The sequence below is a fragment of the Protobothrops mucrosquamatus genome, unplaced genomic scaffold (genome assembly GCF_001527695.2).
Source record: "Protobothrops mucrosquamatus isolate PMUCROS unplaced genomic scaffold, P.Mucros_1.0 scaffold562, whole genome shotgun sequence".
NCBI lineage: Eukaryota > Metazoa > Chordata > Lepidosauria > Squamata > Viperidae > Protobothrops > Protobothrops mucrosquamatus.
In genome coordinates, this window is record NW_015386865.1 from 150,461 (window position 1) to 168,673 (window position 18,213).

An 18,213-nucleotide genomic window follows, 5' to 3' on the forward strand; every position below is an offset into this window, starting at 1 on the left:
GCATATGGACTGTTGCAACACATTCTTCATGGAGCTGCCTTCAGAAGTATTTAGAAGCATCAGCTGGTCCAGAATGCAGTGGCACGTGCAGAATTGCATGCACCATGATACACCCACATAACACACAGCTATGTGCTCTGCAGTGACTCCTGTAGGCTTTTGGTTGCACTTCAAGGAGCTAGTTATCACTTTTAAAGTGATGCATGGAATGGGACCAGAGTTATTGAGGGATCACCTCTCCCCAACGGTTTCTGCCTGACCCACTAGATCTGGTAGAATGGGCATGTTCCTGGTCCCCTCAGTGAGGCAATTTCACCTGGTGGATCCTAGGAAGCATGTCTTTTCTGGCAGGGTGCCTGCCTTATGGAACATCTTCGCCCCAAAATATGGATCATTCCTAATCTTACTAACTCTTCCTTCAGGCATTCAGGCCAGGCTGTTAGTTCTGAAGCTCCAGTGTACAGATATATAGGATGGGTATCCTAAGATATTAATGAGGAAACGTTGATCTGGGCTCTGTGTGTGTGTGTGTGTTACAACTATTGATACTTTGTGTTTTTTGTTTGCTGTCCAGAGTTTCATTGGATAGATGGGTGGCCTTATCAATTCATTAAACAAACTCAGTGTATGAAGGCTCAGTAGCTAAATCAGAAAGGAGTATCATTTGGATTTCATGCTTTAGACATCAAGGCAGCTTGATGGTCTCACCTGGTCATTAGGATTGTCTTATCACTAAACTGACTACTAAGCAAGCAGCTTTCTGGGCAATACTATATGACTTAATGAGATTTTAAGAATCCAGTCTTTGCTGAAACATGCTAAGGAAATGGTTTCCATGTTTTCCCAAAGCCAAATGAGTGTTTGTAGAATGGTCCCAGAGCCCAGCTTATATTCCATCTCTCCACAGTTGAGGAAGCCTCAAGGGCTGAGTCATCCTGTTGTTCTGATCTGGGGCCACAATGCTGAACTTCTCATGAGAGTGGTGAACAATAACCGTGAAGCCCATGTGAAGATTGAGGTGAAGGAAATGCCAACTTGGGTAAGTAAGCACCTGAGTTTTTCCCTCCCTAAATTCTTAATGAAAATCTGAAGTCACTATCACAGTAATGTTGATTGTGTACCTATACTTTAACTAGCCTCATTTTTTTCTGTTTTATCATAAACAACTTATGCATTTTTCTCCCCTCTTTAGTTTAGGATAACTTTTCTCAAATTAATTCCTCTTCCAGATGTGTTTGGTTATAACACCAATCCCTCTCCAGCCAACTTAGATGTAACAAACTGCTGACTGGGGAAATTTAGCCAAGGCATATTTGTGATATTTATGCTGCTGATATTCATAATCTTGTATTCATCCTTTCTTCATGCCTTGGTTACATTTAGCTGCTCTCAAGAAGGTTTCTGTTTGTTTTATCTATCTACCATCTTCTTTTACCTGCACCTTGGTAATTCCCAATTTAAACTATTTTTTTGTCTTCCCATCAAAGCCCTCAAAAGATGTCACTAATCTCATCACTGTGCAGATTTGCATTGTGAAAGAGTTTGATTCATTCTTTCTCCTTTTTTCCCTCTTGCTTTCAGGTATTATTTTGCTTCTTTGGTTAATGGTCCTGGATTTTCTCAAACTACTTGTTGAATGTCTTTATTCTCTGCTTTGGGCATTTACTTTTGAAGCAAAACAGAAATGTAACTGAGATTTTTTCTTGGAAATGTCAGTTTTATTTTTAATTTAAAAAAAAAAAATCAGTTTATTGCCAAATCTGCATATTTCATGTTTTTTGTACAGGTAGTCCTTGACTTATGATCACAATTGAGGCCAGCATTTATGTTGCTAAGTGAGAAATGTGTTAAGTGAGTTTTGCCCCATTTTACTACTTTTCGTGCCACAGTTGTTAAGTGAATCTCTGCAGTTGTTGAATTAGTAATACAGTTGTTAAGTGAATCTGGCTTCCCCATTGACTTTGCTTGTCAGAATGTCGCAAATGATGATCACATGACCCTGGGACATTGTATCCTTCATAAATATGAACCAGTTGTCAAGCGTCCGAATGTAAATGGGGATGCTGCAGTGGTCGTAATTATGAAAAATGGTCATAAGTCACTTTTTCAGTGCTGTTGTAACTTCAAACAGACACTGAGCGAACTGTTGTAAGTCAAGGAATACCTGTATTATCTTCGTATGCTTTTTTTCAACCCCAGTTTATGGTGATTTTTTTTCTTGCTGCTGTGCCAGAAATGGCTCTTTTGATTATATGAGCTAGAACCCTAAACCTAGATTCCTTCACTTTCTGTAATAATTCTACCTTCCTAGTGTGGCTCAATAACTTATTTGTTATAGACCTGTTGCAATCATCTTTTTGCCTCATGTCCTGTTGTCTGCATTTGTTGTCTTAGATGTCTTTCATCTAGACGCCTATCAGTCTAGCTTTCAAGCTTCTTACTCACAAGAACCACTCAGTCCTATCTTAATAGTCTTTTCTTTGTTAATGTGTGCGCTTTTATTGCATTCTTGTTTAGTTATAATATTATCAGATTCCCCCTCTGTAGTAAATCTGTTGATTGGGAGTAGGATTTGTTCTTAATAGTTTCATTCCTATTTCCTTGTTTGTTCCTTTTGTACTCAGATTGCTCATTCTTTTTCCTTTCTCTTCTCTGCTGATATCCCTCATATTTCTAGCCTTAATCCCCCTTTATATTTTTATAATTCCTTCCCAGATGGTTTTTTCTGTATTATTTTTATGTTGGTTATATGTATCCATATTTGATATTTCTACATATTTCTGTTATTTTCTGCCTAATCATCACCATCTGAAACTTAATATTCTAATGTGGAATTTCTAGTTATTCCAGCTTAATCTAACCTTTTCTCTTTTACTCCTTTTTGCATTAGCAATATTTATGTCTCTTACTTTTCTACTGCATGTTACCATGATACTGTTTGATTTCTTGCTCAGATAAATTGTATGGTTTAATCAAATTATTGACTAAATTATAGGATAATATAACGTAAACCAGTATGGGCGTATAGAGATTTGAATTGTCGCTTCATCACTACACTGATTTGTTCTGGCATATCATGTGAGGTTGCCTATTGGAATGAATGACAGAGCTCTAATCTCTTGGGTCTTCCCAACAGCCAGACTATGATGTTTGGATACTCCTCACCGTTGTCAGTACAGTACTGGTCATTGTTATAATCTTCATTGTTCGCACTCGTTGTCAGCCAGGCAGAAATCAGGTAAGAATTGTTTAGTAGTACTCCATCTGATATCAAACATTCTCAATCCTTCAGAAAATGTTCCTCTCTCCGATAATATGATTAATATTTTACTTGGGTTCTGGTGATCCATTAATATCATGAGAGTCTTTGTATGCAACCTAAGTCCCATGGAATTTGAACTATAGGTTTTGGATGTCAGACACATATTTTACAATGGCACCAAAAACTCACAAAGCACAAGAATTGGGTATTGTATCATTCCAAACCTCTAACAGTACTTTATTTAATATTGTACTTAAACTTGTATTACTCCATTTCTGGAGACTCTGAGCAGCAGGTTGCTCTATTTCAAGGGCAGGCAGGCTTTTGGGACAGATGGGCCCAATTAAATTTTGATCTGACATGTAAAGAGGTTTTATAGAAGCATATTATGGGGATTTTGAAAAAGTAGCCGCATGATGAGTTTAGCTGTTTATTTATACATTTATATACCCAACAACTCTGTAATATTCATTTACTGTACAAGGAAAGCTAGATTCTCCTCCTAGTCTGGCTCAACCTAGCTTCCCAGCAGCAGATCAAAGAATCGAGTTTTCTTGTCTGCAGCCTCCCAACCATATTTGCCATACATTGTGCTGCTACAAGAGTTCTCAGGGTTCTCCTGAAATTCTCATGACTTTATATAGGTGGGTTTCCATTGCTGTTGCCATAGCAATGGTCTAGCAGCACACTGTAGGAAGATACAGCTCCCTAAAGAATTTCCTGCATTAAGCAAGAGAGGTTTGGTTGAACTAGGTTGCCACAAACCCCTTTAACTTGGTCATCTATTTAAACTGAGAGGAAATGCTGATTGTTGCGACCCATATCAGCTGTGCAGGAAGTGAGGCCTTGGAAGATTTCCTCCCTCTATTTTCTCATTCTTCCTCAGACAAATGTGCAGGAAGCGACCATACAAGCAATCAACCGGCTGGCCATACGGAGGTATCAAGGCCCCCATCGGCATGCTCCAACAGGGGACTCTGTTAGCACCTGCAGTTCTCCTCCTATATGTGCAATTTGCTTGGAAGAATTTTGTGAGGGGCAGGTAAGCATATTTTTCTGGGTTTGGGAGTTCTCATGTAGATTCTTAGGTCAAATAAGCAGGCCCTTCACAGTAGACTATAGCGAGTGAGAAGAATGCCAAAGCCTCCTGTTTTTAGAGCAAGGTGGAAATCAAGTCTAGCCAATCTGTGGATGAAATGAAAAAAACATGGCTGTTTACATGTGCATTCTATATTCTAGAGTTCCTTGGTGTGCACTGTTCCTTGGATATATTATTGGATCTAATTATAATTTTTTAAAACTTTGTTGTACTCCACCCAGAGTCATGTTTTGTTATGTGGAGGGCTACATAAATTTGAAAAATTAATCTAAAATGCATTTTAGTGCATTTTTCACATGATGAAAAACAGCATTGTACTGCAAGTTCTGTAAATCTTTTGGGTAGTATGATGATATAATGCATGTAGAAAAAGGGGCATATGTGTGCTATAATGCTGGTTGGATCACCCTGACCACCCTTGCCTTCCCACTGAGATCAGTCTGGCCCCACCTGTGAACAGGAGAAGGAGCAATGTCAAAAAACTTTGTAACTATGAACTAATGCCTATTTTAATTCTTCCCAATCATTCAACTATCTTATTTTAGTCTTTATAAATCACCATTTTGTAACTTTTTTTACCCTTAGACTAGATAAAAAACATATGAAACCTCAAATGAGTAGTGAGGTTTGGGAGACACAAGACTTTCACAAGACTTTGATTCCTAAACCTCACTACTTGTTTAAAGCTCAGAGATTTAACCACATTCCCACCAGACCTTTCCAGTGAGATTCGCCACAAGAAATAGGAGACTGACCTACCCAAATCAAGACTGTTTCTTCCTTTGAATCTAGATCACTGCTTCCCATCCCATTGCTTTTTCCTATTTTACAGGAACTACGGATCATCACCTGTTCCCATGAGTTCCATCGGCAGTGTGTGGACCCTTGGCTCCAGCAGCACCAAACATGTCCATTATGCATGTTCAACATTGTTGGTAAGAGTGAGCAGAAAAATCTCTGAGAGTAGTAGTTAAAATCAGACATGCTAGATCAGTCCTAAGACTATACAGTATATACCGATTCCAATTTTATAAATTCCTCCTTTAACTTCGTTTGTTAGTGCATTTTTTCTTTATTCTTTTTCGCCATGTAAGTTATAGCCAAACCTCTAAAGTATGCTTTAGCTGTATCCCACACATTTTGAAGCGATGTCTCTTCTTTTTTGTTTATTTTAAAGAAAAATTCCATTTCCTTTGTTGCTATTTGTATAAATTCTTTATCTTTCAGTAAAGATTGATTCAGAGACCATCTTAGTTTTTTCTTAGCTCCTCTCCAAGTCATCTTTATCGGATATGTATATATATATAAAATCATGCTTAATTCAGGGGATATCCATATCATATCAATTCTGGACCGTGATTTGTGCCTGTTTGAGTAAAATGTATATTGTGATTTTTTGGGGGTTCTTTTCTCTCCATATATCCTGTATACAGATTTCTTCTGCCATTTTAAAGAAAACTTAGGTAGTGTATTCCTTCCTTTTTCCCGTTTTGCTACTTCTGTAGTCCAGCATTCCATCTATTATTGCATTAAAGTCTCCCATTAAACAAATTTTTTGATATTCCAATTCCACTATTTTTTGTGTAATTTTTGATAAAATTATTCTTGTTTGTTATTAGGAGCATATATTGCTACCATTAATATCTGTTTTTGATTTATCATTATTTCCACCATTAATATTCTTCCCTCTTCATTTGCATAGATTTTTTGGGGTTTCATTGTCTCTTCTTTTGTTATGCTAGTGTGAAGTGAAGTTTCCTGATTTTTGGTTGTTCTAACAGTTTGTAATGTTGTCTTTTAATATGTGTTTCTTGGAGACAGACTATATCCATTTTTAATTTTTGTAGTGTAAAACATTTTTTTCTTTTTGTGGGGGAGTTCAATCCATTTATATTCATCAAAAGAATTCCATTTTCCTTCTCCATCTTCTTCAATTATATTTAGGTTTTATTCTCCTAGTGGTTTTTATCTGTCTTTGTTTTCTTCCTTTTGCCCCTTCTTCTATGATTGTGTTTTCTGTTTCTTCTTCTTCCCTTGGTTTGGCTGCTCCTTCTATTGCTATCTCTTCCTGTTTTTTTTGCTTCTCTCGCTGCATGAAATTCCTTCCAAAAAAGCTTTGTATCTGTCATAAAATTCCATTACCTTGAGTGCGTGTCCAATCTGTATCTTTTCATGTCCTAATTAATTAAAATCCCTTCCAGAATCAGCCATCTGAAGTTCACTTCTTTTTCAGTTAATTTTCTGGTCAGGAATTGGTATTCTCTTCTTGAATCTCTTATCCTCCTGGGGATCTGCTTCAGCACTACAATTTCCTTTTCTTTATAATTCAGAGGATCATCTCTCGCTCTTCTCAATATCTCATCTCTTATAGATCTTTTGACAAATCTAACATGCACTTCTCTAGGGACTTTATTTCTCCTCGCATAGCTTGAATTCACTCAAAATATCTGGTCTATCTCTCCTTCCATTTCCGGTTTCCCTATTTCCAGTGCTTCAGCCAATAGCTCTGTCATCAAATCCACGAGATCCTCTTCTTTGTCCTCCATTACGTTTTGAAATCTTAAAAAATAAGATGCCTTTTCCATTTCCAAAACTGCCATTGAGTCTTCCAATTCTCTATTTGCCTGCATCAGCCTCTGATTTTCATTTTTTATATCTTCCATCTTCTGATCAATCTCTACTGACTTGTCTTCTATTTTCTGAATCCTTTATTCATTCTTTGTAACCATCCATTGGAAGCTTTCTAGTTGAGAGTTTATGTTATGAATTTCTTGATTCATTCTCTCAAAGTTGTTTTTTTGTCTCCTCATGGTTTTTCCTTGTATCTTCTTTGTGAGATGAGATTGCCTCTTGGATTGCTTGCATCTGGGAATTGTTAGATTTTTCTTGTTGAAACATTGATTCAATTTATCTCTGATACACAGGGCTTGCAGAGATGGAGGGTGTTTTCTTGCCAGTTTTAGCTAAATTCAGAACACTCATTTTTAATTCCCCCCCCAAAAAATTTTATTAACTCTTAATACTTTTCCCAGATGTCCATCTTATATCAAACCATTAATCTTATGTTCAATACCACAATATATCATTTAAATTTGTCTTTAATAACTCTTGTAGTTCTTATCTATAGTCTCTATAGTCCAATAAACTCCCTGAAAAAGAAGAGAGAAAAGAAGAAGAGAAAAAAAAGAAATTTTGTAATCCAATTCTGTTTGTGAGGCTCACTTCCAGAGCAGTTGTCCAAAATCCAAGATTATCGCTCAGTGAAAATTTATAATCCGCGAGGTCCTACTATTCAAAATTAATAGTCCATAGAGCCTTCTCCAAAGAAAATCACCAACAGTTAAGCTTCCACTGTCCTTAAATAGTTCTGCGACTAAAAGTTTATAATCCAATAGGCTCCCCAGACAACAAGAAGAAAAAGGGAAAAAGAAAAAACAAAAGGGAAAAGACAAAAAAGGGAAAAGAAAAAATGAGGAAAGGTATATACAATTGGCAATCAAATGCCTCTGAGAATTCCACAAACATGATGGGCACAATACTCTTCTTCCACAGTTGTTCTCAGACATTAGAATTCAGAGGTATTCTATCTAAGAGCATAAAGATTCTGAATTATTTAACAAAAGATCTCTACTCATTAACTCACCTACATTTTGTTGAATGAATCTCATTTAATTTCTTGGACTAAAAAGTGTAACAGTAACTAAATTGCCATTGCAGGCAATTTGGAGGCAACAGTTGGCACAGAATATAGTGCTCAGGCTTCTGTTGGGAGAAATACCAAATGTGATTGCTCTATTGATAGCCAGTCAGGTTTGGATCCAATTCAAAGTGTTGGACATGACTTAGAAACCCTACGTGGCTTGGCAGGAGGTTATTTTAGGGATTATATTATGCAAAATATGTATACTATTAGGACTTTTGGAGAAAGTTCTGTTTAAGATGCAGTCTCTGCAAGATCAGAGAAAGCCATACACTAAAAAACAGATCTTTTTTTAAATTTTATTAGAATTTTTGAATAATATACACATTTGAAAGAAAAAAAAGAAAAAAATTAAAATATGAAAAAGAGAAAATAAAAGCAGGTCCTCTCTATGGCTGCCCTCAGATTATCAAATGTATTGTCCCCTAGAATGATCCCTTTCTGCTTGGCATTCAGAAAAGCAAAAGAAAACTTTTTTAAAAAAGCATTCTATACTTAGTTAATGTCTTAACTAAAAGACTGAAAGAGCATCCTTAGTAAATTTCATGAGACATCTTTTTTTTTCTGCTGCCAAACAAGCTGTATTAAATAGTCTGTGTTCCTGAAGAGTTTGTGAAGGCAGTTCCAAAAATATTACTACCTTTGTATACCATTCCAAAAATCCTGTTTGCCAAGGTAAAGACAGGATGTGACTTCATATCATAGACTGTAAGCTGCCCACCTCCTCCCAAAGTTGCCCTGGATTCTGGACTAATGTAATACTCAATAGGTGAATTAGTTTAAATTCCTGAGTTTTGTAATCCAGTCATCAGCAAAATGAAACACCCACATTTTGCAATACCCACATTGTTCTTATCCACTTTGACTGTCCAGAAACAGTCTTCTTGTATGGCAGACGAAGATGATATTTCCCAGCAGTATTCAGATTATTTGAAGCCGATGTATTTTCACATAGCTCCTCTATAAGCTATGTGAACCCCGCTCAGTTATAGAAGTTTTAATCTCTGTGTGTACATTTCTCTATAAAACTACTATAGACTGATCTTCTTGAGTATTATATTTAAAAAAAGTAAATTATTTCTATGAAGCAGACCCTGTAAATTGGTCATGTTATATAGAATATTTACTTCAATTCTGTTTCAATGGCTGTGGTGTATTTATCAGATTTCTCAAACTGCCTACTTCTTTTTTACATATTAATCAACATTTAGGCTTTTAATTTTAATTTTCTAATACAAAGAATTCTCTGTCTTATCTCAAAATCTTGTTTCACCTCACTCTGCAATTTTTACTGTACAAATTCAGTCTTTCTGAAAGTGGTAAATCATGAGAATGGGCTATTAAATAGATAAGCAACTCCATGTAGCTTCCTGTTAGTTTCTTACCAGCTCTCTCTTGTGGGTCAGAAATAATTCTGGCTTTTAGCTGTACTTAGGCCCTAGACAGTTGACCATTCTTGCTTTCTTTGCCTTGATTTCAAACTCATAATCAACTGAAGAAAGGCCAAAAGAGATTTCCACTTGCCAATTAAGCATTAAAGCAGCCAAAAGATGGTGGAAGATTGAGACTGTAAATCTCCATACCAAATGGAAGTCAGATTAACATAAGATTAAGCCTCTGTTCCAATTGCTAGATACAAGATCAGCATAGTAGCATGATTCTGCAAAAATAGCGTTTCTCTTGTTACACCATCTTGGTTATTAGTTTTGGTTCTGAATCCCTCAAGAACGAATAGATAAGACAGAAAAGGATCAGGATAAACCTAGACTGGACTACCCTAGATTTTTCTTTATCTTTTCTAAAACTATATATATATAAAAAAAAAAAAGCAAACAGCCATCCGGCTTCCATAAAGGAGGCTGAGAAACTAGTAAAATTAACTGCTCCCAATTTGATAGAGCAGTTTTGTTCTTTGCTGATTTGTCTGCTACTGCTTTATCAGGTATTTATTCAGGCAGTGCTGCAGATTAATAGTGTTGTGGTATTTCCTGGTAGGGCTGGGAGAGACCCCTGGCTGAAATTGTGAGAGGCATCACATATCAGCACAGAACCATATTAAGATTGATGACCTAATGGTCTGGCTCAGTATAAACTTTCATTTGTTTGTATTACTATAGTGTTGAGTTCATACTAGAGGCTCCAGACATGTTGCAGTTAAACTGCTGCAATAGTTCATCAAAAAGCAGATTGGCTGAAGAGAATCTGGCTGCCCAAGTTGAAGATGTTGGTCGTTACCAAAACACAGTGAGACCCTGCATTCTACTTCCACGTGTTGAGACATTAGAAACTCATTTAGATAAAAAGATGGCTGCTAGTCCTAGAGAATAATTTTTTTAAATTAACATACTGCATGATTAGGATTCACAAGGGCTTACATCTCTGCTCAAAGTTAATTTTCTTTTCCAGATCGGATTCCCCCTACTTTATCTAGGCATTCTCGTGAGGACCGACACAATTCTGGATCTAGACAGAGGCCTCATTTATTCCGGCAACGACCAGGGCGTGCCTTGTACCACTTCTCACGAACTGTCCCCCAAATGCCCCCCAGGAACTGCTCTTCAGTGGGCTCTCGTGGCCACCCTTTCTTCCACTCTCCTGAACTCTCCCAGTTGGATTTTGGAACTATGCATTACTTGCCTTATAGGCCAATTGGCTTTGAGCCTTGGTGTGGCCACCAAGCTCCTCTCAGCAGAAGCCTGTTACTTTCACAGCATCAGCTGGAGTCACCAGCGTGTGAGCCAGCCCTGGCCTCTCATAGGCTGTGTCTGCTTCAACACCAGCCATCTTGCCAAGGTCTCAGGGCTCCCCTTGCAGCTCAGATAAATCATGCTGCTCCTTTACATCGAGGAATTCGCCATGGGAGGCATCACCACCATCACAGTAGTGGTTCTGGGGAAAGTTATCTTACAGAACCCAGTGGATACCTTCCTGATGGCCCTGGTAGTGATTCCAGTTCAGGTCCTTGCCATGGCAGTTCCAGTGACTCCATGTTGAATTGTACTGACATCAGTCTTCAGGCTATCCATGGCAGTTGCTCTACTTTTCATAGCTCCCTGAGCAGTGATTATGATCCGTTCACCTTCTGTGGCTCAGAGAAGTTGAGCACAGATAACAAACAAGATTCTTCTTCTTCTGGGAGGGATTCACAGCTTCAGTCAGTAGACACAATGGTAACAAGTAGAGCACAACTAGCCAGTAATCATGTCCACTATCATCACCATCACCACAGGCATCACCATTATGGGCAGAAACCTTCCAACTGTCCAAATGGCAGGCCAAACCATGAGTCTAATCCACGCAAGATGAAATATTCCAGGACAAAGGTGGGATCACAAAACATCTCAGTACAAAAAAGGACAGAGAAAATGCAAATGCTAGACCTTTCTAGGCAAGGACATACTGAGCTGTATTTGGCAGATGGGTCTGATATTAGCATGACAGCCAGTAATCAAGCTGGAACTATTGGACTGTGGGGTACTCAGAAACACCATGTGCAAATCCATCCAGGTAGAAGGAGATGGAAGTGTCCTCTTGAGACTTCCCCCGAGGACTCCAGCAGAACTCTGGAATGCAGAATTGCTAGCCATCCTGGTGGTTTATCTAGAAACCAAGGTTCCCCAGAAATTCAACCTCTTTTAGTAGGCGGTCCCCCTGCGCATAATTTTGCAGCATTGCCGGAGGTATCAAAATGCCTAACTCCATGTTTTACCATGGAGCCCCAGGAAAAGAGGGACACGCTGAAACAATTGGATTGTGAACACACATTTCCAGAAGAATGTTCAGACAAGGATGCAACAGGAAGCAACACAAGCTCTTACCTCAATAATCGAGTTCTGCAAAACCTTCAGGGTAAGTTTGAACCTTTAGAGTCTCATATATCTTTACTTTCCAGGATCATTTCACCTCTATTTTCCATCTGCAATATGTATTTTGAAAACCTTGTAACAATTGTCTTTAAAATGTATGTCAAGAACTCCCCCCATAGAATTCTGGGAATAGAATTTAGTTTGTTAGTGAGCTTAAATACAATCCTGGCTTGAGAGGGTTGTATTCAATATAATATGAATGGGATGGGAACTTTTGATCAAAGATGCCAACGCCTTCAGTTCGTGGGAACTCAAGCATGACGTTTTTTACTCATCCTGCACCTTCTCTCTAGGAATCAGCACTTAAACCTGCTCTCCAAGTATGCAAAATGGAAAGCTTTTTATTAAAGCATTTTTTGATAAGGGAAGCATAACTCCGGTGGATATGGATATAGGAGAGTCATTTACATTGTGTGGGCATTGGACTAAATGATTTACAAAGTAGCTTCCAACTCAATTATGCTATTCCATCTGAAATTTTGCCTCTGCTGTGAACTTACTGTTTGTATAAAACTTATCTTGTATACATTTTTGTATAAAGTAGCTTGCAGCAGAGGTGGTGCTTGACTTACAGCTGGTCTAATTGCCATTCACAATCACAACGCCCTCAGAACTTTCAACCATTGTAAAACATTGCGTTGTCCCTCCTCCCAGTCACATGACTGCATTTGGGGCATTTGGCAACCTGTTTGCATTCATGACAGGATGCCAAGTGCCCTGGAATCATGTGATTGCTATTTGCAATCTTCTCTGCCAGTTTCCTCAGAACATCAGTGGGGAAGCTGGAAGGAAAGATTGCAAGTGAAGGGGATGTCGGATTTGAGGTCCGTTCTCCCAGCATGCCAAGGGAATTCCCCTCCTCTCTGTGCACTGGAGAAATGGACTTCAAATTGGTGAAAACGCTAATGAACGCCAGTATTCTGAAAAGCTCAGAATGCTGCCATTTGATAGCATTTTAGCGAACACCATTGTCTTCACCCCTACAGAGGGAAAAATGCTAGCAAACACTAGCATTTCTGAACCTTTCTGAATATTGTTTGCTAGCACTTTAGTGAACCCTATCGTATGCCCTTCTGGAGGGAAACATGTTCGTGAACGCCAGCATTCTGAGTCTTCCAGAGCAATAATATTGGCTAGGATTTTATATTTTTTGTCAGATTTGAGGCCATCCCTTCAGTGTGCTGAAAGATTGCCCCACCTGATCAGGCTCTGTTTAACAACTCCCACAGACGCTTAAATACTGCAAGTAGGAGAGCTGGGATTGCAGTCCCTAAACGAAACGGTCACATGGCATCTTGCTTAATGACTGCCTCACTAATGACAGAGATTCTGAGCACCAATTGTGATCATAAGTGGAGGACTACCTGTTTATTATAAATATATAACAAAGAAGAAAACAAATATCAAGTATGCAATATAAATTTAAATATCAACATTTGGTAGGTCTAGCTGTCTGTCAAAACCAATGACAAAAGTGCTGTAATTGATGGAAGGTTTCGTGGTAATTAGAGATATTCAGAAACAAGGAGTTTGTTAAATCAGTTTAAATACTGGGTATAATTTACTGCTGTCTCAAAAATGGGTGGATAGATTTGAAACTGGATCACTAGGAATGGCCCTAAACCTTGGAAACTGTGACAAACAAACTTTATGGCTATTCAGAATCCAACTTACCTCTGATAATGTTGACAGCTTTACTGTACAATTGGAAAGAAAAGGAATAACCTTAACATTCCCAGGTTTCAAAAAATTTATGACTTTGAATTGTGCCTGAAAATGGATTGAAATATGCCATAAATGCATTCTCTTCATTTAATTTTCTATCTACGAAATGAGAACAGTCTTGACATTACTCTAATGCCATGTCTTCAGTGTCCATTTTATCTGTTTTGCAACTTCTTTGTAAGAACAAATCTAAGGAAGATGTAATCTCACTTGTAGGACTTATTTACAGTAAGTCTCAGTATCAATTTAGGTTGCAGTTGATCAACATAAAAAGAGATCCATTTTCTCAATCTAGTTGCTTGGTTTTTTTTAATTACAGGATCTACAGAAGATATCCCCAATGTGTATGAACATTCAGTTTGATGTGAGGTGAACTTCACTCTGTCAGACAGCCTAAGAGAAGAGACCAGAAACTCAGTGAGAATGGGCTTTCTTACAAACTCTTCATGTCTCTTTTGTTGGCAATGCAGTACATAAATCTTACTAAATTTTCTGTCCAGACAATTCAACCCACAAGTGGTCGCCCGCCTGTCAGAACTATAAGCTGCCAATGTCACTTGCATTGTTTTTGGAAGCTGCCATCTTGAAGACTTTCTCATTTGTTGCAATGGAGGATCCTTACTGTTCATATTGTTGTTCCTTAAGGAGAGTGGAGTGTAATCATTTAAAATTTCTAGGGGGGGGGGAAAGAACCACCATAAAGTTCATTTACATTTGCTTTTTAACTGCAAAATAGAACGGCAGGAACAACCCTACACTTTCACCCCATTCCAAGAGCATATATGATATGCAGGTTGAAATTAGACAGAGAAATTATTCCATTCTATTTCTGCTGTTTTTTTCTTCTTCTGATGTGTCTGTGAGTCTTGGTTCAAGATGTAGTTTGCAAGATCCAAACTCTCAGCAAAGAGGGTATTGGAGGTCACTCTGGTTCTGCCTCATAGGAATGTTGTTACAGCTCAATTTGCCAAGAAGTCTAGAAGGTCATATCTCCTTCCCTTTTGAATACTGTCTGCTACATCAGATATTAGCATGGAAGAATTCCAAATCTGCTTCCTGTGAATTACAGCTATTGTCTGTACTAACTGAAATGCCTGATCCTCGAGCAGCAAAAAGACCCCATAGCACTAGTTAACGGTTATTTTATTTCAGACCATTTAGAAAACTGAGTTGAAACATGGTAGATAGGAATATTTCAGGATGTCATAAGCTAACCACCTCTATTAACTACGAAAACCCAGTTCTCCTCAACCCTAGATTGGTACTGATATGGAGGGGAAAGTGTTTTCAGAGGCTGGATTTGGACCCAAGAATCTCTACCTAGCTCCTTAAAATTGTCAAAAAATAAACTACACCCCTCCCCCAAAGCCCCAAAAGGTATGCCCAGATATTTCCTAGTGTCTTTGCCATGATAGGCCCAAGATTTCAGTTTTTCTCAGAGTAGCCCTGATCTAAGATTTAAACCCTGCTCTTTCATCCTCACATCCAGCACTCTGCTACTCTACACAACATAGCCCACAATATTATTTCCTCTTCTTCCTCCCTCCCTCCTCCTCCTTGGTATCCAATTGTGAATAGGTAACAATTCCAGTCTAAAGACAGTCATGCTGCACTTTACATGTGAAAGACAAAGAGCTGACGTTTGTGGAATTAGAGTTAATATTTTCAGGTATCTTTTTTTCCCATTGCTCTGAGTGAATACAAGGCAAGCTGTTTCGTAACTGGTATGCATAAAACATCCTGAGACATAACTGAATAAGAATGCTGTGATAAGTTGCTAATTGGTAAATGTAATCTATTGTCAAACATCAAGCAGTGGGATATTAATATGGTACTGTTGTGAATATGGCAAATTAGAGATGTAGCTATGGATATTTTTCTTATTTAAAACACTCTGGCATTTTAGGTAGATCCATGCACTGACTTAAATCTGCCTGGGAATAATCAGCATGCTTACCAAACTAATAGTCCTGGATTCTCTGGAGAGAAACTATCAATTGAATTGTCATAAAGAGTGATATAAATCTTTATTTTAGATATACTCAGAATCTCACTGAATATATAAGAACATTAATTCCTGAAGCATTGCAAAGACATTCACTCTTTGGCTAAAATTTTTTGAATGGGACATAAAATGAAAATGATTTATGATTAAAATAATTCCTTTCTAAAGAACCTGCCAAAGGTTAAACAGAGATTACAGGCTTTTTGAGAGATGAGCAAGGAAATCAAGAGGTGTGTGCTTATTACTGTCACTTTCTTCATAATGTATTGCAACTATAATGAATGAGGACCAAATTGGCCAGAGTCAGAGATATATCTTTAAAACTTTATAAGGTTAATGGAAATTCAATATATATATATATTTGGAATTTATTATTTTTATTCATTTCATATTTGATAAAATAATGTAAGAAAAGTGTCGATCAGGGTATATGCAGCTGTGATATTAATGAACCGGCAGTAGAAAGAGGAAGAGCAGGTTTGGCATGCAAAAAGTAGCAAATTCAAACCATAGTGCTTCCAGGATGAGTTGGGTAAAGTCCCTGATCTGTAGTGCTTTCCAAGATTTAAATCAGAATTGCTGAGCTACCTAGGCTTAATAGTACTGGTATGGTAGTGTGCCTGAGAATTCTGGTGACTATAATCCTACACCATCTGGAGAATACTAAATTGAGGAAGTATTACAGGTGATATTGATAAGACAGAGATCAGTGATCTGTCTGATTTTAAGCTTTTCTTAATGCAGGTTAAAAAAACAAACCTGAAAATCCACAGAAATTGCTGATGGATGATTTGTACATCCTTTGATGAGCAGTCATCCAAAAATTGGATGTGAACTTAGAGACATATTCATGGATAAAGAAGATTCATGGCATGTAGGTGTAAATGCAGGAAAACAACATATTTAATCAAGTTTATGCAAAATAGGAGGCTCAGTCCTAAAATGTATTAAAAAGCACCACAGCGTTGTATCACAGGATAAAGACTTACATTGTTTTGGAAGAAATTTACGTCCCCCTTGGGTACAGAACAGGAACAGAGTAACCAGTTCTTTTCATAAAGGGGTGCCCCAAGTCACAGGTTGTGTGTTCTATGGAGCTACCACTGCTTTATTGATGAGGTTCAGTGGGTTGTTTTCTACTATACTGCACAACAGGAAGAGCACCCTACATTCACAATGATTCTTCTTCCTCAGCCCTCCCCCCCCCCCAAAAAAAAACAAATCCAGGAAAATTACACAGAAAAAAGCCCTGTCCCATTATCTCATTCTCACTGACTTTAAGACATGGCCCCAACCCCTCTCTCACACTTCAAAGTTACACATTTGGGGGAAAGTACTAGTCTTTTCAGGTCAATACACAATTTCTTGCATGCTGGGAGTACCTCAAATGGAGCAATTTAGTGGCAACTATAAGAGACAGTAAAAAAAAAACTGGAATTAACCTTGCTGTATTTTTAGATTTAAGCACTGGAAAATGTTTCAGGAACAAAAATAGCGCTCATTTAGATGTTCTGAAACCTGTCAGAAAACATCTGAAGACTAGGCACCAGTTTGGCTGTAGTTCTGTTTCAGTTGGAGTCAAAGCACAAGCCATAGAAAGGATGAAAAAAACTCACTCTACAGGGAAACAGTGAGTCAGTGAGAACACGTTGAATGGTTCTTTTCCTTTCAGCACCTTTTCCTTCAAACTTCTTCAGCTGCAGTTGTTCTGCTCCTTCCTCCTGGCAACCTCAGACCCTTTGAAATGTGAATAAGGATTTTATTTTTATACTTTTTAATTATTTTTTTGAATCTACTTTTCAGGCACTTGGGTACTTTTATAAACCAAAAGGGAAAAAAATTATGTTTATGTATATACATATGCAAAACCAAATATTTATGTCTAAGAGAGAAATTGTTTGAATATGGGGACATGCTCAAACCTATTTATTTTGCTAATATATTTATCCACGTGTAAAGCTGTTCATGTGGCTGTTATTTTTTTTTCTGTATAAAATCATGGGTGCCTAAGTTCAAGAGATGCCTCTTCCTGTTTATTTGTCAGAAATATTTTTTTTTAAATATTTATATGTTGACTTGTAATGTACATGAGAAATAACACTGGAAGGAAATCTGGGTATGGTTTGAATGGGTTTCCTTTAGTACTTCCTAGATTGTAGAGAGACAATCTTAGCTTATTCCGGCCTCTTGAAAAGCAACTTTGTGACAATAGGAGACTGCAGCAAAACAGTATAATCCATGAGGCTGCCCCATTCATATCATTGGGGTATATATGGAAAAAAATTCCCATACATTGCAGGATATGGTCAAAATCAGTTGATAACCCTGATCTTCTATCTGAACCAGGTTCTCATTTTGTTTCTTCTTTGCAGTGATTATGCACTTGTGATCAACTCTTATTTTGAAAGGTTGGAGACTGGCAGGATTTAATGGGTAAATTTATAGAGCCATTGAATATTAAAGCTGTGGTAATCCAGATTTTTGCTTAGGGTTGGAATCTAGCAATTAGATCTTAAGAAAGATTTCTTGCTTTCTGTAGTACCTCCAGTGGAGGAA

At 37.7% G+C, this 18,213-nt stretch overlaps 1 protein-coding gene across 1 annotated transcript in view; it reads left to right on the forward strand.

The window, feature by feature from the left end:
- RNF43 (ring finger protein 43) overlaps positions 1 to 14,015 on the forward strand; it is a 44,474-nt gene extending 30,459 nt beyond the window's left edge. Inside the window, exons 4-9 of the mRNA XM_015817188.1 lie at positions 908 to 1,039; positions 3,137 to 3,238; positions 4,149 to 4,304; positions 5,194 to 5,296; positions 10,468 to 11,910; positions 13,972 to 14,015. Of these exons, the coding sequence (XP_015672674.1) occupies positions 908 to 1,039; positions 3,137 to 3,238; positions 4,149 to 4,304; positions 5,194 to 5,296; positions 10,468 to 11,910; positions 13,972 to 14,015 (1,980 nt within the window). The remainder of the gene's footprint in view (positions 1 to 907; positions 1,040 to 3,136; positions 3,239 to 4,148; positions 4,305 to 5,193; positions 5,297 to 10,467; positions 11,911 to 13,971) is intronic.
- The last annotated feature ends 4,198 nt before the right edge of the window (positions 14,016 to 18,213 follow it).